Raw genomic sequence first — 24,539 nt, 5'->3', positions numbered from 1 at the left:
ACACACAGTCACAAATGAAAATAAATCTCTCGGCAATATAGGTATCCCTTTACCGTGGCGACAAATCACTGCTTCAAACGAAAATAGATAATATTTCAGTTGTTTTTATAATTTTAGAAAGTTTTTCCTTGGAGAATACATAATATGGATTGCTTGTTCCTATCTCTAATACATTGTAACGACATAAATGTGTTGATAGAGAATGCTCGGGACCCTAATCCACTTTTAATGAGTGACGCGTGCCAAAAACAAACACACAAACATGTGCGTTTCCTTTGATGGCAGTCATCAAATGAATATGACCATGAGCTCATAGAAATAAATGAAACTAGCGCCCCCTATAAAAGTTTCACAATCGCTATTTCATGAGTTCAAGTCTTGCTCGGGCAGTTTTCAAAATTAATTGAACATAAGCGACTTACCACCACTGAAAAAAGTCTGATATGATCGGGTTGGTCCCCGTGAAATAGCTATAACTCCTATGTACTTGGTGGTAACACCAATACTCTCGTTTGGAATTTCACAAGCTCTACATAGTTTATTATTCATTCAGAAATTAAACTCGCCGATTTCGGCGGATTAGCTGCGGTTCAAGTATGGATTTGGCTATTTCAACCTTGAACTAGTGCTAAACGGGTTTCAGAAGATAAAAGTTGCTGATCCACGGATTAAATATTTGTACAACTGTCAAACACCTTCAGCATTATTTTTTAGGTTTCTGATTACATTTACCACATTTACTGGAAAGCCAAGGTCCATTAGCTTGCATATAAGTTCATTGATGCAGATGCTTTCAACTGCCTTTTCGATATGTATCAGGCATGCTACCGTACTTACTTTTTGCTTAATTCCACGATGAAATTCCTGTAAAGTCCAAGAAGAGGATGAATCGTTGAGTGTTGTGCCTTGAATCCATACTGGAAGTTTGTTATTATATTTCTTTCCAAGCACAAATTGTTTACCTTTTTCAGTAATAGACTCAAGTAATGTACGACAAAGCACGCGGACGAGTGTTTTTGTATGGAAAAGCTGTTTTTTGTGTGGGACTTCTATAAGACACTCGGATACACATTATGTCATCGTTTTGTATCATCTTAATGGTTTGGGAAGGGCTTAATTATCATTACGACAGTAGTTGTGTTAAGACTGGAGCGCGAAGAAACCAAGAAGGAACAATTCAACAGAAAAAAAAGAAAAGCTGAAAAAGAATAAAATTAACAGGATTTCGAATCACGATCAGCGAAATCATGAACTCCGAAATGATTCGGAATAAATAAATTCAGTCCGCAGAATTAAAACTCTGAATTTGTTTATCAACTAAGCTTCTTTTTTTATTGAAATCACCGAAACACGTTTGTAAATGTCTTACAATAGAATTACATCTACCGACAAAATTATTTAGCTTACAGCTTATAGTCTAATTCATATCGTTCATACTGATTCTTTGGGTCATTCGATATTCTAGGATATCCAGCTATAAGTGCATCTTGTCCTCCAATGTAGAGCGAATTGTAAATTTTCCAATAGACATCACGAACTTTACGTGCCGGATGGAAAAGTCCCTGTAAGGTATATTGCAAAATCTTAATGGGTCCTAACGAAACTCGAAGTCCTTCTACGGCATCCATAAAGGCTTGAACTAAATGCGGGGAAGTTTCAAAGATATTAGGCCATACATAATTCAGCAAATGAATTAATGCATCTTCACATCCAAAGCCATATACTCCGAGAGCCATGTGTTTGATTGCAGCGCATGCTGTTTGTCTATGAACTAAATCTCGATCCATTAGAGCGTCTTCAAGAAGAGGACACACTGCGTATATGTAATCTTTTCCCATCTCTCCAATGTATTCAAATAAGAAGGAAAGGGATTTTAAAACACCGTTTTGTACATTCAACTCGGGCACACGATATTCGTTCATTAATGCGGGTAATACTGTGAATGGTCGACATGTCTCAGCCACAATTGCAATAGCCACAGTTGTACAGACACGATTTTGACGCTCTTGTACCTTTAAATTGTTCAAAAGGGTGGCGAGTACATCATGCGGACCAATAGCCTTCGCAATATAACCAAATGTATTGACTGTTGCTCTTCGAATTGCCTTCTTGTGAGCCTTTAGCAACTCGAGCAATTCAAAACAAATACGCATCCATTCTCTGGCCGAAACATATTCTGGACCACGATCGGCAATTCGACCTACCAAGTCTATACAGTTTTCTTGTACTTTTTCATGTCGATTTTTCAAAATTGGCGTCAATCTAGGCAACAAATCTTTAATGGGCGGTGTCATTTTTGTCATTCCAATTACATTTACGATCGCCTTTAAAGCTCCCAAAATCGAACCCAATACTTCGGGATATTCCTCTCCAAGATACTCGTACAGCACCACTCCTAAATGACCCATCAATTTCTCTTCCTGACATGTTTTCATAACTACAGCTATTCGGGAAATCAAATCAGCAGCCTGCTGACGAACTTTAGCCGATTTATTGTTCAAACGCCAAAGAATTGTACCGCAAATCTGAGGCAAATAAGGCTTCACCCTCTTGCCCAATTGATTGACAATCGTTCCGAAACCATTCAGCATAACCACGTCCTCAGTTGTTTGTTCTTGGAAGGCATACAAAATACCATCAATAAGTTGTTCTTCGAGACGCGAATCAATATCAGCTGCACCCAAATTACCCATGATCTTTTCGATTGTCTCCATGACCATTTTACGATATTGTTCATTTTCATCTTTCAAATCATCGACAACACGATTGATAATTTCAGAGGCACCCACTTTGTTAGCAATCTCAACCGTGGTGTCCACCAATTGACGATAGTTACGACGATCTAGAGCCATTCGATGATTCCAGAAGAATTTGAAAAAGTGCGGCAAGATTTCTTCTTTGATGTATTGCGCTTCCACACCATCAGTGGCGCAACATTGCTTTACGACTTTCAAGACAATCTTTTTCATTTCTTCATCGGGCGACTGAAACTCACGAATAAGAATCAACATTACTTCACGAGTATAGTAATTGGCATATTCGGCGTCCATCAATGGAATGAGGTAACCAATGGCTTTGAGGAAAGCAGCCAAACCTTTTCCTCTGTGTGTACGGATACCTTTCCAAAGGGGTTTCAATACCGAATCGAAGGATTCGATACCGTATGGTGTAGCAGCTTCAGCCAAAGCAGCAATAGCCAAGGCTGTAATAGTTCGAACCTTCTGCTGCTCATCCACCAACCCATGTTCGATAATTTCCACTAGGGCTTTAAGATGCGGTAAAATAGCACAACCCATTAGAATTGCAATTTGTTGAACGATCTTAATACCAGTATGTCTAGCCTGCCAGGATTTCTTACTTTTACAAACAGCTTTCAAGAAGGGCAATAAAGATGGAATACCCAAAGCTGATGCTACAACGGCAAAAGCACGAGCTGTTGTATTACGAACGTATTCATCGATATTATCAATATCAGGTCTCATTGTAGAGATCATAGTTGCCAAGCCAGCTGCCTTGGCTAAATTCGAAATAATCTCACGACCTTCAACACGAGCATAGTAATCTTCATCAATCAGCAGAGGTTCAATAACGACAAGGATTTTATGAACATATGGACGAACTAAATCATCCAATTTGTAGAGAACTCTGTCGATAACTTTAACCAAAAGATGACGCTCTTGATCTTCCAATGTGGGACTCATAAGCAATGGCAAAATTTGATTGAATAGCGGTCCTGCTCCAAATTCTCTAGCTTTGTCTGTGATTTGACGCAAAGCCGATTTACGCATTGGCGGTGTTCCATTTTTAATTGTCAACAAAAGTTTCATAATTTTTCGTTCTTTCAATTCCTCAGGACTGAGAGCATCTTCGTCAACATCTACTAGCAGTTTATCAAAGTACTGTGCGTCTTCGGGTTTCATAAAGGGTAAATTCTGTCCTTTTGGTTGATTGTCCATGAATTTGGCATTTTTGTCTTCGACTTGAATGAAGAAACCGGCTGGAGTTCCGGCAATTGGTGTCGGTGTTGCCATAAGCTTGCGGCCGGGTGTTCGCAATGGAATGTAACCGGCTGGAGGAGGTAAAATCTTATAGCCCGGTGGGAACATTGACTCAAGTTCGTCGTCGGTAAATGGTCGATTTCGCTCGTCTATTTCCTTCTCCCAACGGTATGCTTGAAGTTGTTCGGGCGTCATTGCGGCAAGTGCTCCTGGTGTAGGAGTTTGCATTGCCATGGCTTTAACTCCAATGGGAGTCGATCCACCAGGTGTGAGCATTGGGGTAGCATGTCCAGGAGTAGCATGCGGTGTCATTGTTGGTGTCATGGTCGGAGTCATTGCTGATGGTGTCATTGAAGGAGTTGCATTCGAAGGTGTTTCATCCCAACGACTTCGACGTTTCGATGCTCCTGGAGTCGATTCAATTATGACATTGTCAACTGGGCCACGATCGGGTTTTGGGGTTTCTGCCCATCCACTGTGGCCTGGGGTTTCACGTTCCGTTTTTGGAGTTTCATCCCATCGATTACGTCTTGCTGATTTTTCATTACCGGGTGTATCGTGACCTGGTGTCATTGGATGAGCTGGTGTAGCATCCCACATACGAGTGCTTAAGCCTGGAGTTGCACCCGGAGTTTCACTGCCTAAAAATAAAAACAAAAACTTATTAAAGGCAAGACAATCTAAAGTGAAAAAATGCAAGAAATACCTTTGTGGCCAGGAGTTTCATCCCATCGATGATCTGCTGGAGTTTTCTATTGAAAGAAATAACGAAATCAGTAATAAGTGGAATACATAAATTAGTTTAAAAATTTGTTTTTCCTAAACTTATCTTAAACGAAGTAAGACTTTGTTTTCATTTTTATCAGAGATTTAAAACAATAGTTATAGGCGACCAACGTTGTGAAATTACTTACTTACGTTGTGAAATACCTAATGAAATTATTCAAATTAATGGAAAGAATTACGAAAGTTGGAGATTTCGAGTCAAAAAAAGGTTGAGAATGTAAGACGTGTTTTGATACGTTCCGATAATAGGACATGGAAAGATGTTTTTGGCTTGAAGTCAGCATCAAGCCATGTCTGACAGTAACAGCTTTCGGGAATATGAGAGATCTTACCATCTAGCTTGTGAAACAAAGATTACTCGCTGAAGAACGGGAGAAATTGACGGGCCAGAATCCAATGAAGACACGCAACCACCCACCAAGGGAGAATAACCACAAATTCAATGGAAGATGTCGCAAAAGTGGTAAGCAGTAAACAGCAACAACAACAATAATAATCCAAAATCCGTGGTCTTCATGTTCAATCGAAGTACACGTCGGGGTAATTTTTTAAAATGTTCTTAATGTTAGAATCAGGCCCCATCCATCATCTGGGCAACGACAAGGAGCTGTTTTTCAACATTCAAGCATTAAAAAATCAAATTAAAATACAGGTTTCAAAGTTATTCTGAAGATGCTTTGTATGTTCCCCAATCTGCGAGAAAATCTTATTTTTGTTCGTCGACTCACAATGGAGATTATCGTCGACTCAAGATGAAGAAATCGTTGCACGATTGAAAAGAAATTTATACGAACTTAGCCTGAAGAAACGAAAATGAGAGCAAGTTGTTGCATAGACGGCTTGAGAACATCAATTGATTCCACTATGGTGGAAATGAGACGAATTGGTGCTGTAATTGGGATGACTCGCTTGAAGACGTTTGGATTTTGTGTCATCTCAAAGGTAAACACTGTGATGGTTTTCAATCTGAGACGGTCTTTTTAGGGTCTAAGCCAAAGTTCTCTTTACTGGAATGAGACGATAAAGAATTTTGTTTAAACCAAATTAGATACAAAATATCGAGACACGACTGCTGCCTTATTTAAAGTTTTTTTTAAAAGCATGGCCAAGCAACGAACTGTGACAACATCTTCAAGTGAAGCTGAAAACATTTTACTAAGCGCAGGAGCTTCTGAAGTCATGGTTACGAGGAATTTTAATGGGCATGCAAATACTTTACCTAACTTACAGCATCCCTATTTATAAAGATAACAAAAGATGTATTTTTTAGTGTTAGAAATTATGAATGAAAACGATGGAAACATATTGAAAAAGTTTGAAAACAACCAACGAAACTTCGGGAAAAAATTAAAAAAATTGCATACAAAAGTTACAGATCAAAAAGCCCAATTAACATTCTTAAGAAACAAGTTGTTCGTTTTTTATCGAAGAGCTATTAAACAATAAAATCAATACTTACATCTTCCCAATTTGGTGTAGCAGCACTACTAGGGGTTGCAGCTACTTTAGCTGGTACAAAACTTTCGCTCACAGTTTGATCCCAACGACCACGTTTTCTTTGCTCTGGCTGTTTTGATCCATCACCGTTGACTGCCTTCATCAAAGTTCCATCTTTCGATTTCTCAACAATTTTTTTACGTAGCTGTAAAACAAAATAAATATAAATAAATTTTTAAACTTAAACTTCGCGAGTGTAATTAACAAACTTACTTCATTTTCTTCGCCTTTGAGTAACTGCTCTCGCATAATATCCGTATATGTCCTTGAGCCAACATCTGGAGTTTTGCCACCTGCAACACAAGAAAACCCGAACAGAGTGCATTGCTGCGTTTATTCAAAATAACAAAAAATAATTCAAATAAAAATCAACTAGGTTCTTTTTTTTTTTAATTGAATTTAGAAAATCATATTATTTTTGATATAAAAAGAGGTTTTTTGTTTAAAAACTTTTTTCATTTAGATTTCAAAAGTCTCTGTTTTTATATGCAAAAATAATATATTAATAAAAATATGAAATTTTGTCGAAGAGGTCATCTGGATACAACAACATCTCATCATCGCATTCGATTGTTGTTTTTTTTTTTCGTTGTGGAAAAAAATAGTAATAAAAATATAGTAAAATTTAAATTTCATATTTTTATTGTTTTATACGTACGTGTTTAGATGAGACTCCCATACATTTACAGATTTACTTTTCATTTAACTTCGTTAACAAATCCTGAAATAATGCTTTTGCGATTAATATTATATTCAACATTATCAATCATTCTTAACATTCATACTCTTAAAAGGGGGAAAACACACAGGACGCTTATTCGTTTGCGATTTGACTTGGATTGGTTTGGTGCAATATTAACTTCGAGTGTTCAAATTATAAAGTGAAAAATTATTTGCAATAGTGTTGTCCCCCCTTTTTGGTTGTTTTATTTTTGCCCAGAGACACATAGAAAGCCGCTTTCCTTATAGCGCTTCTTAAGCTTTTATTGGGATTACTTGGAATTTCGTTGAGGAATATTTGAAACTCTCATTAGTTTTTTTTTATTTTTTTATTTATTTTTATTTTTATCCACAGTTGATGTGGATGGGCATCCTTGATATATTTAAACGTTGACCTGTTGCAAAACGTTTTTGAATATTAATAAACTTCGTCTTTTGCTTCGGAATCATTCATACTTTTCTCATTCACTCTCATCATCTATCACACAATATTTTTTTTTTAATTTTTATTTGATACTTGGAATCTGTGTGATCAGTAAACTGGTCAATCTGACAAAGCTGGGAAGAAATGTGTTGGAAGGTTTTCAGTATAATTAAAGATTAGAAAACTTTCCTATAAGAACAAATAATTTGTTTTAAACTTTTTGGTGTTCAATTAGAAAATTTCTGTACCGAACTGTTCATTGGTATTTAATGAATGGCACAGTGTGAAACAGTTCACAACAGTTACTTAAGAGTAAAAATGGGGTATTTATAAAGTCGCTGGTAGAGGCCCAAAAGTAATCTCTAAATTAAAAAGTTAGTATCTAAATTCTCAGAATCAATACGCAAATTTTGAGAACTCTTACGATAAAACTGACTATTAAATAGAATTTATTTCCAGATTTTAGAGTTTAAAAAACAACTTTTTGGTTCTCCCAAGGTAAAGAAAAAGGCAGGCGAAAATAAATTTAAGAGTCTATTTTATCGTAAAAGGTCTTAAAACTTGCATAGATATTGACGAGAAGATTTTAGGAATGTACTTACTTTTTAATTTGGATAAAACTCTCTAAAAGCGATTTTATAAATTCCTAGTTTTTACTAGTGAGGACTGTAATATCGCGAAACGTTTTAGTCAAATTAAAAAGTAAGATCATTATTAAGAAGCTTATCGTGTATACTAGGGTGGAGTGAAAAAACCTTTTTTTCGATTTTTGCGTGTCCTGTATTATCAATCGTTAGTCCATGATCTAAAATGTACACAACCAAAATTTTAGTCAGTTATGTCAACATCTTGAGGTGGCGCACTAGACTTGAATGAAAAAAATATAAATCTTCAGAAGGCAATATATTGTACTTTAAGAATTTTTTTTGCCAAACCCAGTATGTAAAAAGAATATGTTAAGCTTGTTAATGAAGCTGCAATTTTATTTGTAAGGCCAAGGCAAGAGATGGTTACATACAACTAAGATCAAATTCGGGCAAAATTTTCAATTTTTTTGAAACCGAATCTGAATTTTTTAGCCAAAAATAGTACCCAAGTACTGCTAAAAGAAACATTTATAATTTTAGCTAATTTGATTTATTGCTTCTATGTCTATTTATGTATTTAATTAATAAAAATATCTATCTAATTTATCGTAAACTTTTCTAAATGCAAGTATAAAATAATAGAATATATAAAACAACTTATTCAGTGATTTTCAGCTTCAAAAGCAGTATGTCGTTGGTTAAGCTAAGTAAAAAGAATTTCAAAACCTATTTAGAATTTCCAGTGCCTTATTCACAATATAGCGAAACAAGAGTGAAATTTTAAGAAACAAATACATACAATAAATGTATTGCAAATTTCGCATTTTTTTATTTGTATCTCTTAATCCGACGTTTCGAGTGTATTTTGTTCACTCTTTTTCAGGGCTAGTCTATTTAATTTTAAGAATTTTATTTTTTAATTTTGAGAATTTAACCTTTTAATTTTAAGAATTTAATCGTGGATTTTATCTTGGCTTGGCAATTTCTTATTGGAGTTCCTTATTTTTAAATTCTTGAAATGAAGACGTTTCAACAACGGGTATGTGTATGAACGACTCTACTTCCAGTATAAATTTTTACTTCTCTTCCTTTCATTTTTCCTTTTTTGTTCCCATTCGATTTTTCATCTTCAACCAATTTCTACCCGACAATATTTAGGTTCAATACTGGCACAACTTTTTTAGCAACATTTTTTTTACATAATTTGAGAAAAAAAAGTGGTTCTTGCTAAAGTAACGGGATCTAATGAATAGATATGCCTGTTTGCATTCTAGTTTTTCATTAAATTCTGAGAAATTACACATGCCGTGCGTCAAAGCGCACAAGTAGAAGGAATCAAGCATATATGTATTAAAACCAGCCCTATGGAATGGTGTGTTTTGGCTAACTTGCACACATGCCATTTTGATACTAGCCTATGTTAGTTCAGGCTTATTATAGTTGGCGCTAAGATTTAATTTTAAATTCCTGTAAATTATAACGCGGGAAAATACACAACTGGGTAAATCATTTTAAATTGATTTTGAACCGGAAAAATTTCTTACGAATCGCTACACTTCACTGTTTTTTAATCAAATCATGGATATTGGCAATGAGTACTCGTTGATCTTCAACGACAAAAGACAGTATTCAATCTTAGCTGAATTTATATCGGTATACCTTACTCGATTTAACAATTCTATTCAGTTTCACATTGGAAGTGACGGGACGTTAATTTGGAAACGAATAAGAGGAACTGATGGTAAAACTGATGATGAATATATTAGTATAATCATTTTTATCAAAAAAACAAAACCGACTTCCATGGATCAAAACTGGGTTTTATAGTTTTTTGAATAGTTCCTATGGCCAGAACTGAACGAAATTGAAATGGGACTACATTGCAGCTACTAGCTTTCCAATACAAAAAAGAATTATCAAAAAAAAAAAACAAAAAAAAAAAAAAAATACAGACGAATTGAATACGTCCCTCCTTTTTGGAAGTCGGTAAAATGAGTCGAAGGCAAAACGGAAACCTGGGTAACAACGGCATTTTATGTAGTGAATATTAGATTTAAAATTGTGAGACATAAGCTGTATTGAACGTTAAGGAAGTTTAAAAAAAAAAAAAAGATGCATCAAAACCAAAATTAGGCATTACAAAAAATCCTGATCCCAAACTCTTTCAAATTCAATGACATTTTTATGACAATGAAGGAATGTATATCGAAGATTCGCTGTTTTAGGGACTGGTTGGACAAATGCAGTTTTCCAATCATATATTTGGGAAAGAGCGATAGTAGTGAGTGATAGAAAAACTTGCTTAGATATGACTTGTTTTTTATGAAAATTTCAAATAAAGTCAAAAGCGGCTAATTTAAGCGGTTTATCATTCTTGTTCAATGCAATATTAGCTGTTTTTTTTGGCATTATTATCCGTATCCGCAGTTGCCGTTTACATGCATTACAAAAACAACACGCAGCTGCCGATAGGAGTAGAAGCTAAACCAAGCTGCGGATAGAATTTTGACGAGGGGTGTAAGTTAGAGATGCGCAAAACAGTTAAAAAGCCGGAACGAACATGGAACGGTTCTTTTTTCGGTCGGAACTAGTTCCTGGAACTAGTTCCGCGGAACTATCAAGAATTTGAGTTTTTTTCAGGAAAATGCACCAAAAAAAGAAATAGTATGATATTGAATATTTTTTCCTTCTAGTTCTACGGAACTATCAATAATTTGAGTTTTTTTTTCAGGAAAATGTATCAAAAAAAGAAATAGTATGGAATTGAATATTTTTTCCTTCTAGTTCCTGGAACTAGTTCCGCGGAACTATCAAGAATTTGAGTTTTTTTTTAGGAAAATGCACCAAAAAAAGAAATAGTATGAAATTGAATATTTTTTCATTCTAGTTCCTGGAACTAGTTCCGCGGAACTATCAAGAATTTGAGTTTTTTTTTTAGGAAAACGCACCAAAAAAAGAAATAGTATGATATTGAATATATTTTCCTTCTAGTTCCTGGAACTAGTTCCGCGGAACTATCAAGAATTTGAGTTTTTTTTTCAGGAAAATGTATCAAAAAAAGAAATAGTATGGAATTGAATATTTTTTCCTTCTAGTTCCTGGAACTAGTTCCGCGGAACTATCAATAATTTGAGTTTTTTTTAGGAAAATGCACCAAAAAAAGAAATAGTATGATATTGAATATATTTTTCTTCTAGTTCCTGGAACTAGTTCCGCGGAACTATCAAGAATTTGAGTTTTTTTTTAGGAAAATGCACCAAAAAAAGAAATAGTATGATATTGAATATTTTTTCCTTCTAGTTCCTGGAACTAGTTCCGCGGAACTATCAAGAATTTTTTCCTGATGGAAGACATGAAACTGGAACTATTAATGTAGTTCCATGTCCATGAGCATGATTCATAAGAGTGTATTTGTGGTTTTGGTTTGTGAATTTTTGACGCTCAGCTCGTTCGCATCCATGTGTGTTGGCTTTGGATGAGAATTCTATGACATGCGTGTGTGTATTGTGTATTTCAAACAGTCAGAGACATGTTCGCTTTCGTTTTGTTTCTTGTTCCTCTTCTTCTTTCTTTCTTTTGTGTGTGGCTGTGTCGGAACGATGGAACTGTTTAAATTAATTTTGTGGAACGAGTGGAACTAGTTCCGAGTGAGGAACTAGTTCCAGGAACTATTTGGCTCCGGAACTACCCATCTCTAGTGTAAGTTTACGTTTTCCTTTCTCTTGGTGCGTGCATATAAATTTTTGTTCAGTGTTGATTTTTTGGAAATCCTACTACGGATAGAAATGCCAAAAAACACGCCTATTGTAAGGTTATTATTATAAATATAAGAAAAATAGACTCGCGACAGTCATTTTGTCTTAAAATGATTTCCATTTTTGTCTTGGAATTTTTATGAATCCTCAAAAAGCTATTAAGAAATCTATCGTAATGGAAAATTGCTACAAATTGCCATTACGAACAGAGTTTGTGATTAGTTTTTGATTTGTACTGAATTATACATCGTCCTTTTTTAGCACATTCCTTCACTAAACAGCAATATAGATCTCTACAATTATTTTCATTTACGAGTGTTTTGTTTTAGTTTTTTAATTTTGTAAATTTGATTCCAAGTATCATAAGTTTTTTTTTTTTTTTGATTCAAAATAGAAATACAAAATTTACACAAATAAACTGTTAAACACTTAAACAGAACCTTAAGGATCTAAAAAAAATGTGAAAAAGCAAAAAATGACAAAATATTTAAAATACACACCATCAGCAAAGGGATCTGCTCGCTCCGGTGATATCAATATGCGACGTCTCTTCTGACGATATTCATCTTCTCGATCGGCGATAGTTGGACGACGACGATCGGCCATTGGATCAAAATCTTCTTTGCCCTAATTTTAGAAAATAGTATCAATTTATTCAATTCTTCAAAAAATAAAGAAAAGTCTTGTAACAAACCTGCGTAACTTCCTTGAGAACAGCTTTGGGCGCTGTATAAGTTGTTCGCTTTTGCGGAACCGGGAATCCATCGTCTTCATCCTCTTCGGCTTCGTCATTGGCAGCAATGGATGTATTGTAGCCCTCATAACGCCCTTTGCCAGCTTTTTGCGTATCATCATAAAGTTCAGTGTCAAAGAAACCACCGCTGTCTAGCAAAGCGACTCCCTCGGCATTTGTTAGTTGAGAGATGTCTTTCTTTTTGGTTTGCAAATCTTTGATTTGAGCTTCGATATCTGAATAATAACAAAAACAACAATAAATATTAAAATAAACAGAAAAAACAAACAAATTTTGTTGGAGATGAAAAACAAGAGAAAACGTTTTCGTGGTTTTGGAGACAGTTTCATAATTTTCAATATGGCCGCGGCGGAGTTTTCATGTAGGATTTTTTTATAGGCTTTTTTCGAGTCATATTTCTCGGAAAAATAATATAATTTATACATAAAAATGAAGAGAATTTGTTAAAATTTAAATTAAGTATATATTATTTTAAATACCTTCGTGAGTTCGTGGAATATTATCCATTATTTTTCTTTAGCAAATTTTCTTTACAATTTTCGACGACCGCATTAAAGATTTTTACTTGACATTTGGGTGAAAAGAGTGCTGCCAGAATATCGAGTTGTTGTAGAATGCATAACAAGTGAGCTGTATGTGTCAAAAAAGAAGGTATTGGTGATTTTCCATGAAGCAAAATTTACATGCGTACAAAATTTGTGTTTCTAGAGAATATGGTGACGTAAACGTTTTTTTTTTATTATTGAAGCCAAGTCCTTTGTATATAAAATCTATAGTACTATCATGAAGTGCAATTTTTTAGTTTGTTCGTTACCTGAGTGGTCGCGAGGGCGCTTAGATCGAATTAATAATAGCTGCTTTTCTTTGGAAACATTTATCTACTTTTTAGTACTTAAAACTACTTTGAACTACTTTGCTATATTGAAAAAGTAGTTCAAAGCAGCTTTAAGTACTAAAAAGTAGATAAATATTTCCAAAGGAACGCAGCTAATGGGAGTAAGGAGATGAGATATACATTTTTGTTTGAAATTTGACATATTTTTTAGTTCGTTCGCTAGCTTACTTTTTTGGTGGCGCTGTTTTTTTTCATGATAGCACTATAGATTTTATATACAAAGGCCAAGTCGCAGATCGTGGTGATTTTAAGCTCACATACAAAATTCTCTCAAAAAATTAGCTGAAAAATTAGAATAAAGCTTGTTTTTCGAATGAGCTTCGGTTATTGAACTTATAGAAGCTTTACAGAAACTACCAAGTTTTGTAATTGATTTTTGGTTTTGAAATTGTACAATCGCTAGCTAGGACATTTTTTTTTTTTGTGGTTTTGACCTTGAATAATCTAGCTCGCGCATTTTTTGTTTGACTGAATAATCTAGCTCGAACATTTTTGCTTTTTGAAGTGATAAAGTTTTTGATTTATTAATGAATAATCTAAAATGACCGAGTGGGTAGAATGGTGGACTATCAGCAAGAAGATACGAAGTTTGATTCCTGGGTGAGGTAAAAAAAGGATATGCTTTTAAAATTATTATTAAATAAATGTACTAAAAACTAATGGAATGGAATATATATATGATTTCAGATTAAAAGTTAAAATTCATGATAAAAAATCAAATCGAAACCAATTGAAAAAGAAAATTTCTTTTTTGATTTGTAGATGTTTTTATTTTTTAATTTCTATAAGACATGTGTTAAAGAGCTCTTCCGAAGATATCTTTCAAATCTCAAAGCTTTGGTAGAGCTTCTGTAAAGCTTCGTTTAAGCTTCTTATAGACCTTATAAGTACATTCTTATAAAGGATCAAAAGCTTGTATAACATTCTCCTTTTTTCATGCAATTGTACAAACGTGGTTCATTCTTGGTTCAGGAATTTAACGCCCCGATTTAAGCGCGTTTAAGCCTGGATTTGGTTATTTTAACATATATGGACTTTGAACCAGTGCTAAATTTCAGCTTTACCAACGATTTCAGAAGACAAAAGTTGCTGCCCCACGGATTAAATATTTGTACAACTGATCCTCATGAAACTGTGTAAATTCTAGGTAAACCTGGTAAAACGGTAAATTTTTAAACGAACTATCAAATCCATACACAATTTCCTTGCATTTACTACTTTACCATATTTTTACCAGACATTTAAATGCATTTTGAAACAAATCTTGAATATAAATGCACACAAAAATTGAATCACAGTCCTATTTAATATTTGGCTTTAAAATGTTAAACAATTTGCCTCACAGTATTAAATTTTTTAATACAAAACAAAAATCTTGAATATTTTTTTCAAAACAAAAAAAATGTATGCTGGCCTTAATATTCCACATACAGAATTTCATTATTCATTCGGTTCATAACTTGACTTAATTCAGTTACACCAACATCTACATAACAAACAAATTATTAGCGCCCTCACACAACACATCTTACAACTAAAATTGACATTTGAGTCATTGTTACAAATTTTTTACAAGAAATAGAAAAATTTCATTCGTATCGTACCATTTTTTTCTTTCTTCTTCGCAAGAAAATAAAAACTAAAAAAAAATTCTTTTTTTATATTTAAAATAATAACTAAAACCTTAATAAAACACATTTCCCATCTTCAAAAAAATGGCAAAGAAAACCTACGATTTACTTTTTAAATTATTATTAATCGGTGATTCGGGTGTCGGGAAAACTTGCATTTTGTTTCGTTTTTCTGATGATGCATTTACATCGACATTCATCTCAACAATAGGTAAGCAAAAAGACCAAGAGGAGGCAGGGTTTTTCCTCCTCTCTTGTTCCCATCCAACAATATCAAATAAAAAGGACGACTTTTTTGTGTGTGGGCCCGAAAGAAGGGTGGAGTGACACAGGAATGGAGTAGACTGTTGTGTGTATCGCCCACCCAACCACTAACCAATTGGGATATCCAATTGAAGAAAAAAATGTCATTTATTTGTGTTGTTTTTCTCTTTCTTAAGAAATTACTAAAAAAAAACCTTAAAGCAGATGGACCCTGTTACCCTTCGATTAACAAACTGGTTCCCCAAATGTTTTGCTCATTTTTGATTGTACTTGTTCGTGGTTTTCTCTGATTTTTTTCTGATACACATAAATGTGTTTTGTAGGCTCAATTGCAACTGTAGATCAATTCCATCAAGTGTTTGTATCATCTTTATCATTTCATTTCATCTTTTAAGTGGAAGAGAGCTTCATATTAATTGATATTGTGCTTCTTTCTTGCTTCCTTCCCTGACTTCGTTGGTTGGTCTAACTAATTGACAACAATCACCCGTCCAGTGGCGGATCTAGGGGAGGGTGGTCGTGGGGGTTATGCCCCCTCAAGTGCTCCGATAAAAAAAAAATTATTAGGGCAAAAAGGGGGAAAGGAACTTTTATGAAAATTTGGTAAATTTATAAAAAAAAACTTAAAAATTCGTACTCTTTAAATGAAATTAAAGTTTCAAAAAAAATTCAATGTCAGGTTTTCGAAAATTTGCTTTTTTAAAAGGTTTTCAAAAGTCCAAAAATTATTTTTTTTGAAAATTTTATTTTTGATTTGTATTTAGAAAAATATAAATGTTTTTGCATAAAAAAAAACGTTAACATTCAACTAGTAATTTGGAAGATAATTTGAAATTAAACGGTTGTATGGGAGGTACCGTTAATAAGGATTAAAAAAAAAAAATTTCATTAAGAGCTAATTTATTGAGTTTATATTAAATATTTTGAATTTTATCGCTTTAGTTAACGGCGTTGTTAAACTAATAACGCCATTAAGTATTCACAATTAAACTTTCATTTAGGTCCAATTTATTCACACTCCATTAAATTTAAAGTCGCCATTAAAAAAGGGAAATTTTAAAATTTGTATGCGATTTGACAGTTTTATAATTTTTAATGGAGCCTTTAAAAATAATGGAGAGTAAATAAATAAATTGGGCCTTAATGCACTTGTCTTTAGTTAAATCATTTGTTTTTAATGGAAACTTCAAATTTAAACTCTGTTAAAAAAATCCTAGGGATTTTTGATATGTTTGCAAAAATAAATATGTCAAAAACGACGATTTTGTCAAATCAAACGAATTTTAATTTGAAGATTTGAAGGATAAATTATAAAAATTTAAAAACTCGTTCGTAAGGGATTTGGAGCTAAAAAAGCCAGTCGAAAAACATTTGGCGAGAGAAAAATGCCAGTGGTGACCAAACTGAAGCAATTCACCCCTACAACGTACATGTCGTTTGGACTAAAACAACACAAAAACGACTCGTTCTGAAAGCCAAAATTACCAAACGTTGGCCTATTGAAATTGATTGAACACATTTTTACCGTCTCATTTTTCCATATTCATGCATGTAGTAAGCAAGTAATTGTCAATTGACACTGAAACTCTTTTTAATAAAATAATAAATGAAATGACATTTGACGCTAATAAATAAAAATCCTGTTTAAAACCTCCATTTGCTCTAAAAATCCCTGTTAAAAGATCGAATTTGGTGTTTTAATTAAAAGGTCTTTTAAATTTAATGCTGAATCAGTCAGTGATTTCATCACACTTTAAAAAAATTCCTTAATGGAGGTCAATAAATTGGGCCTAAAAGATAAACCTTAGGGCTCAGTTATAGCTATCAGTAAAAATTTTATTTTGCTAGTTTGAATACTTTAATCTTATATTTTGTGGAAAATTTTGATGAAATGAATTGAAAACATATTTCCACTAATTTTTTCAAAAAGAATCAATGCATTTTGTGTTAAATTTTATACACAAATTCATTTTATAAATTTTACTGATGAAATTTCAGCTGACTGCCAAATGCCAAAAAAAATTCCATTTCGTTTTACTGATGGCGTTTCATTTTTTTAACTGTTCCGGTGCCATCATTAAAAAAATTACTGATGAAATCAACAGTAAAAAAATTTCTTGAGGCGCGAATGTCAAATAAACATTTAATTTAATGACGTAAATTTACTGATTGCTATAAACGCTCATCAGTAAAAGATTTCAGATTCCTGATGTTTCAATTTTTACTGATGGATTTTACTGATAGCTATAACTGAGGCCTTATTTAAAAACTTATACCTGATTTTTTGTAATAAAAAACGTAGGAGTCGTTTTTTGAAAAAATTAAACTTTTCCAAAATTGGTACCGTTATTTTTGGTCCAAAAAAATTAATACCAAAAACCCACGCTCTATAATAACTTATCGCAAAAACGTTAATAGGGTTTAAGTAGAAATACGCTCGCTATTCTTTATAACACAAGTTAAATTAACAAGTTATGCATCGGTATAAACAGCAATGTTGTGATAACGGTTAAAAATCAAACATGACATTACGATTATCAAAGGCTAACATCGTGGAAAAAACATCGATGGATGTGTCCAAAAAATCATCGATGCTAAAAACATCGCCCTTGGAAACATCGATATAATTGAAACTTCAAAGTTTTTTTTTTTTTTTAAGTAAAGCGCATCAGGCAAGTTCTACAAAAAACGCGATTTTGGAAAAAAACGTTTCTGAATTTGCTTTTTTACAGTAAAAAAAAAAATTAAGGTACCATGCAAGAATTTTGTAAAAGTATAGGTAATTTTCTCCAAATCGGTCCTTGCGATTTTAATAAAAATATTCAACTGCAAACGCAGTCTAAAACGTTGTATGATCAACGCTGATTCAATATTGAAAAAAAACTTAAATGATTTTAAAATGGTGGCCTTCAACGAAAAATCATTCCGTGGTTTCCGTGTATTTTTATCTAGTGTAACTCTTACCTCCTGACTTTGTTTAAAATGACAATCTCAATAATTTCAACACATTTTTTTAAAGAAGGGCTTTGATTGTATTTATCAAAAAGTAAATATTAAAATCTTAATTTTTTGATTATATTTTTTTTAATATCAGTTTTTCCAAAATGAGGCTGTTGATTTTTTTACAACTTGGTTTTTAGTGTTAATAAACAATTATGTACTACATAATGACATACCATCTATATTTTGAATCGTGATTTTTTAATTTCTGAAAAAGCTGCTCTAACGTTTTTCTAAAAAAGCGTCTTAATAAAATAAATCAAGTTGGTTACTTAAGTATGCAATGCAGCCTAGTTTGCAGAGTATTGAGTTAAGTTTAAGCTCCGATACAAAATCTTCTCGAAAAAAACATTTGATTTAAGATTTTGGATATAATTAAGTATGTTAGATTAAGTTAAGCTCGTTCTACATACTAGATTTTAAACATTAAGAGCACCCGCACACTAAAGACTTTCTATCGGCCGATAGTTTAGTCGGTTTCTTAATCAGTATGAAAATGTATGAAAGTGCGCACTTCAAACTAAAATATTTCATGCCTTTGCGCACACTAGGAGCCCAACCCGACTAAACTATCGGCCGATAGAAAGTCTTTAGTGTGCGGGGGCTCTAAAACAAAACTATTAAAAATATCAATTTTGCGCTACATACTATTTTGTGCATTTGACCATTTTTTCTGTTTATTTTGGACATATTATAAGTTTTTTAAAACATGTGACCCCCCCAAACCGAATTTCTAGGTCCGCGCCTGCACCCATCTCGTCATTGAAGTGCAATGCGTGATGCGGTGCTGTGCGGTACGGGAGAAGTCTTGTCTCTCTTCTTAGCTGCTTTGATTGATGTCACAGAGGTCAACATCATAACATCGCCATGCCGGGGTGAACTGTTGAATGTACGTACTTCACTGTCGTCGTTTCTCTCCTCCGTTGTTTTCCTACCCGTCTGTCTGTCGTCGTTGTTGTCGTTAGTTGTCATTTGTCGCCTATTTTAACATCAAAACAAGCTGAAACCAGTTATGACAATTTTTGCCTTAAAAACTCTTGCTTCTTTCTAAGCTTCTTGCTCGCATATTACTCCAATTTTGTTTTTATTCTACGTCGGAATTGTAGAAATAGCAATCAATTATTAATAAAAAATAGAGCTTCTTGGCTAGAGAATTAGCAGACACGGGCGACGGTGGTGGTGATATCATTTACTTATTCAACATGAATTTCTTTATCTTCGATATGAGTTGAGGGGAGCTTGAGGTGTATAGCGCAGTGAGATAGGAGGGGTAAACCCCACCATCATCGTGTGATGATAGTGCGAGTGAATGAATTCCTTAGCGCTTGCTATAACATACTTCTGATTGTTGTGTTTTTTTGTTCTAAAAGTAAAGAATTAGCTCATTTGGGGAACAACTTGAATGTTTTAATTTTTATCAGTACTGGGAAATTATTGTTTTTTTTTTTTAATTATTTATTATAATTGGAATAAGGTATGAATGTGTATAGCTGTCGCCGAGGGCCACTCCCCTGCGTTTTTTTTTTTTCCTAGCTAAACAAAACAATCGTTTGTTTAATAATAATAATTCTGAAATGCTAAGTAAGATAAAAAAAAAAAAAAATACAAAACTGAGTCTCATTGCATTTGAATGAATGATTTTGTATTAAACACGCGTAATTATGATGATGAACTTAAATGATTTGTTTAATTTTTTTTTTTCATTAAAGATGCATGTGTGCTTTTCTTTCTATTCTTGAAACGTTTCAAGTTGTTCAGATTTCTGGAGATAGAACAATAATTAATTTTAGAGAGTTGATAGCATTTTCGACCTTTTAAGAATCGTTTTTTTTTAAATTATACATATGTATTTAACTTTACCTTAAAAAGAAAACAAACAAATCAAATCATTAATGGTGGTAGTCTAGACACAGAATATACTCAAATGTAGTTGTTTATTGCTATGTTGTTTGTTAATCTTTTTTGTTTGAGAACAGTTCCTCATTTGGAAGTTAAACAATAAAACATAAATTATACTTCGAGTTGGTGAAATGCAAATAACAATAGTAGTTAAGAAAAAAAAAAAATACTATAGTTACTAGTAACGATCATATATTCTTTGATCCAATTTTTTTATGCTGAAGAGTAATTGAATCGCTAAGAGAATGAATGTGCTCGCTCAAATTTTGTTATGGTTTAACCTGCTGTTATTTTCTGCAGACTTAACAGTCGCCTCCTAATTTAGTTCTTTTTTTATAGTTGCTTGAAATATAAAAAACTATTCAAAAATAGACGATCAAAATAATAGTAGTCTCGATTCGTTCGATCTGAAAATTGCCCTACACACCATCAATGTTGCCTGTCAATTTTACTTGAAGGAGTCTTTTTTCAGGTAATATTGATCGTTCGTAGGGTCATCATTGTTAGTCACAAGTTAAATTGATACATTGATCAAAAATTTGTTTGAAATAACTGCAGCAGAGCGACAGTGCATTGAGTTCACCAGATGTTCTCATCTCACTGAATATAGCCCAAAGCTGTGAATTGATTGTTGGGGGCCATTCCATTCCATTGACATTATTGACCTCAAACACGTATTTTGCCACCTGTGTGTGTTTTGGGGTCATTATCCTAATTCCTGATGAAAGATCCAAAGTAATGAAACCGTACTTTCCTGTATTATCTTTAAGTATAGATGTCGATCAGTGATATTTTGTATCCATTAAATTGAACCTACTCCGTAGTAAGAAAAAGTTGCCCAATTGATGATGCTTGATCCTCCGTATTTAATGTTTTTTTTTTGTTTTTTTTTTGTTTTGTAAACTGTGGTTTATATGCGGAGCTTGGGGCCTTCATATATATTTGTGTGATTTTCTTCCAAAGTTTAGCATAATTTTGGCTCTATCCGACCACAAATTATTTCTCAGTAGGCTTATTCAAATGGTGAATTGCAAATTTTAGTCTTTTGACTACAATTTTCTTTGATAAAAACTATACTTTTCTTGGACTAGGTTATTATTCGGTAATCTTCTGCGGACTTTTTCAACATTCGCCTCCACATTTAGTTCTTCTTTTAGTTGCGATATAAACTTTATGGACTATCATAGCTGAGCATCCAATTAATGCACGTCTGCGTTAGCTGTTCCTTTAGAGATCAATATTAACCAAATGATTTTAACTATTACACCATGGCAGAATGGTTAGTGCGTACCTACTTACTGTTTAATTTGATTGTTTTAAACATTTGAACAAAACTTATTATAATAAGACGAATTCTTAGAAAGGAAAATTAACAAAATTTACTTACCCATATTATTGAAAAATTTCAGACAAGTTTTATATCAAAACAATTGGCAATTAAACCAAAATTGTATTTAAGTGCCAAGTTTGGGAATATTTGCAACTTCTAGCATTCACTAAACATGTTTTAAGATAAAACTTGTTTTAAAGTTAGTCAATATTATGGGCGTAATTTGTTTTCGAAGCTATCCTTGGAATATTGTGTTGTTTTCCCTTGGTTCCAGATTTTGTTACAAAATTTAAGGCGGTCATTGGCGTATCTGGGTCATTTTATTTTAAACTTTTTTAATTTTCCCTAGGGAAAAACATTTTTATTACTAAAGAAGTAATGAAACCAGCTTCGTTTTGTAGGCCTTAAACAGATATGGGCTTTAAAAAACACTTTTCGTTTGCTTAAAGCATTTTTTTTATTTTTGGTCACATTCATCCTGAAATTTAGGAACTTCTTTTAATTTTGCTTTATTTTAATAAATGGCATAAAGCATTTTTCAAAAATTGCTATTCATAAAGTTATAAGGGATAAAAGCATTAGGAAATTCGTTCAAAATCACTACATTAATAAAAGATATGTTCACAATATGTGCTAAGTAAATCCCTTTTTATCTTGTTAAAGTCTGCACAAGAAAAATAAGAGTGAAAAACTGTTTGACGTGCTATATTGACGACAGTTGAATCTGACCACCGAGCATTATAAAAAAGATTGAATTGAAAAAGACGTCCTGTTATTGAAAAAAAAACTCAAATTGTCCTTAGTATGAATATCATAGTAATTGATGGCACTTTATTTACTTAATATCATCGATTAACTTTTCACATGAAATCAAAAATAAAAGAACTCTAAGAATGTCACATATTGTGTCGAAAATAAAAAATTCCAGACGATGTTGGTGTCGTACCAGCCAACACAGATGCCTAAATACAGTCATATATTTTTATAACGTTCTCAAAAATCTATCTAAGGAAATATGCGTGGAAGAAAAATTTAGAAGTAATTCTCTAATATCCATATGCCTTTTATGTTTTCCTTATCCCGTTTAAACAAACAAAGAAAAAAAAAATTAAATTCTATTTAACACTTTTTCTTACAGGAATTGACTTTAAAATAAAAACAGTCGAACTCAGGGGTAAAAAAATTAAATTACAAATCTGGGACACTGCCGGTCAAGAACGTTTCCACACAATTACCACCTCGTATTATCGTGGTGCGATGGGTATAATGCTTGTATATGATATAGCAAATGAGAAGAGTTTTGAAAATATAGTTAAATGGCTGCGGAATATAGACGAGGTAACAAGTCAAATACAAAATACTTTGACTAACATAAAATAAAAATTTTACTTTCTATTTAGCATGCGAATGAAGATGTTGAGAAAATGATTTTGGGCAACAAGTGTGATATGACAGAAAAACGTGTAGTCGGCAAGGACCGCGGTGAGGCGGTAAGTGCTATCCAATATAATATTTTTAAATTACAATGTAACAAATGCGTCCAAGCTCTTTGTTATAATGATTAAAGGATAAGATCCCTCTATTTCTTTTCCATTACCTACGAAGGTATCTCTACAAATATCAAGTAAAAAAACAAACAAAACAAATTCAATTTCAGATCGCTCGCGAGCATGGCATTCGATTCATGGAAACCTCCGCAAAATCAAATATCAATATTGAAAGGGCTTTCTGTGAACTAGCCGAAGCCATACTTGACAAAACTGCTGGACGCGAAGCTGCAGAGAATCCCGAACGTGTTGTTGTCGATCGTCGGCAAACCAGTCAGCCATCCTACAAAGGTTGTTGTTCTTAAACAAAAGGAAAACAAAAAAAAAAAATAAAAATAATTATGTCCATCTATTCGGGTGGGTGTTTCTGGGGGTTTTCGTTTTATACATCAAAAATTGAACAAAAAAAAAAAAAACTTTATCAAATCATTTTTATTCTACTCTTTTTTTTTTGTTGTGTCATTTCATCATCAAAAAAAAAAAAACACAAAACCCCTTTTTCACTCTCATCCTATTTAATTAATATAATTAATATACAAGAACACAAGAACAACCAACCAACAACGGTAATTTAAGAGAAATTATATAAATTTGTAATACATATGTACTTTACACCAAAAAAGCAAAACAAAAAAAAAAAAAAAACGAAAAAAAATGTCTAAACAAAAAGAATTTTAAAAATATGAAACAAGGAAAAGCCTAAAAAAAGCAAAGAAAATTGTTCCTCATCTTCTATTATTTTAAAAAAAAATTTTTTTCTTCCTTTCTAACATAAGAAAAACATACATGCACACACACATACGTTTGATATTTTAATATTACAACACGAAAATTATCATGACAAAGAAATGAACATTACTCAGAGCAGATTAGGTGTGAAATAAAGAATTGTAAGTGGTTAAGGTTGAAAAAGATGGCTTATGGGGTATTTTTTGTTCGACCAGCCTTTAATGTCAAGGTTTTTCGCATACGTTTTCAGAGGGGTAAGGGGCGTGGGGGTTTATAATTGAAATGAACTCTCCTTTAAAATTCAAGGCTACTAATTAAGCTAATGGCAAATAATTTAATTCACTATGTCCTTGTCAATTTAAGCTCTTTTTCTGATTCAAATAGAAGTGACACAGACTATGTCTTAATTTTTGAAAAATAGTAGCTTGTTTTTGAATTCATTTTTCATTAAGTCGTTGAACTCTTAAAACGGTTTTTTTGTTTTTAGATTTTGTTCAAGAAGACATCGCTGCTTTTTGTATTTATAGTTTGAATGACTTTGATATGTTAGTAATCTCAAAGGCACATTTAAACGTTTTTTCAAGTTCTTTTGGTTGCTTGGTTATGCTTATGGCAAACCTTTTAATAAGTAACTTCTTCTGATGGTAATTTTTTTTCTAATTTCACTATTGAAAATTTCGCTAAAAAGTGTTTAAAAAAAATCGCATTGAAACACCAGCTGGG

General features: G+C 33.0%; 3 protein-coding genes across 4 annotated transcripts in view; 1 reads left to right on the top strand and 2 right to left on the bottom strand.

Annotated features, from left to right (window-relative positions):
* Positions 1–20,168, bottom strand: part of LOC129908207 (bifunctional phosphoribosylaminoimidazole carboxylase/phosphoribosylaminoimidazole succinocarboxamide synthetase) — a 91,177-nt gene extending 71,009 nt beyond the window's left edge. Inside the window, exon 1 of the mRNA XM_055984566.1 lies at positions 20,157–20,168. The gene's annotated coding sequence lies outside the window, so the exon portion shown is untranslated. The remainder of the gene's footprint in view (positions 1–20,156) is intronic.
* LOC129908201 (splicing factor 3B subunit 1) lies at positions 1,306–13,133 on the bottom strand. Of its 2 annotated transcripts, XM_055984556.1 has the most exons (7): positions 13,001–13,133; positions 12,462–12,736; positions 12,268–12,394; positions 6,495–6,574; positions 6,244–6,426; positions 4,705–4,750; positions 1,306–4,639 (listed from the first exon to the last, which is right to left on the bottom strand). In XM_055984556.1, the coding sequence occupies exons 1-7, from the start codon at positions 13,026–13,028 to the stop codon at positions 1,404–1,406; spliced, it is 3,975 nt and encodes a 1,324-aa protein (XP_055840531.1). In that variant the 5' UTR covers positions 13,029–13,133; the 3' UTR covers positions 1,306–1,403. The 2 variants fall into 2 exon arrangements, with proteins under 2 accessions (XP_055840531.1, XP_055840532.1); XM_055984557.1 differs by lacking the exons at positions 12,268–12,394; positions 12,462–12,736; positions 13,001–13,133 and adding exons at positions 6,940–7,002; positions 7,067–7,337.
* On the top strand, positions 15,027–23,626 carry LOC129908213 (ras-related protein Rab-10). Its single transcript, XM_055984573.1, has 4 exons — positions 15,027–15,258; positions 22,679–22,878; positions 22,941–23,030; positions 23,198–23,626. Exons 1-4 carry the CDS (start codon positions 15,132–15,134, stop codon positions 23,390–23,392), a joined length of 612 nt encoding a protein of 203 aa, XP_055840548.1. The 5' UTR covers positions 15,027–15,131; the 3' UTR covers positions 23,393–23,626.
* Positions 23,627–24,539: the final 913 nt, after the last annotated feature.

The sequence above is a fragment of the Episyrphus balteatus genome, chromosome 2, assembly GCF_945859705.1.
Source record: "Episyrphus balteatus chromosome 2, idEpiBalt1.1, whole genome shotgun sequence".
Taxonomy (NCBI): Eukaryota; Metazoa; Arthropoda; class Insecta; order Diptera; family Syrphidae; genus Episyrphus; species Episyrphus balteatus.
The sequence above is the reverse complement of the archived record's forward strand: the minus strand, read 5'-3'. Positions and strand labels throughout refer to the sequence as shown.

Bases quoted from the DNA above. Each gene is read 5' to 3' on its own strand.
- LOC129908201 (XM_055984556.1), bottom strand. From the start codon at position 13,028: ATGGATAATATTCCACGAACTCACGAAG. The intron at 4,751-6,243 runs GTAAGTATTGAT...TTCTTTCAATAG, and splicing joins CTACACCAAATTGGGAAGAT to AAAACTCCAGCAGATCATCG. The intron at 4,640-4,704 runs GTATTTCTTGCA...TTTTATTTTTAG, and splicing joins TGAAACTCCTGGCCACAAAG to GCAGTGAAACTCCGGGTGCA.
- LOC129908213 (XM_055984573.1), top strand. From the start codon at position 15,132: ATGGCAAAGAAAACCTACGATTTACTTTTTAAATTATTATTAATCGGT. The intron at 15,259-22,678 runs GTAAGCAAAAAG...TTTTTCTTACAG, and splicing joins GACATTCATCTCAACAATAG to GAATTGACTTTAAAATAAAA. The intron at 22,879-22,940 runs GTAACAAGTCAA...CTTTCTATTTAG, and splicing joins GGCTGCGGAATATAGACGAG to CATGCGAATGAAGATGTTGA.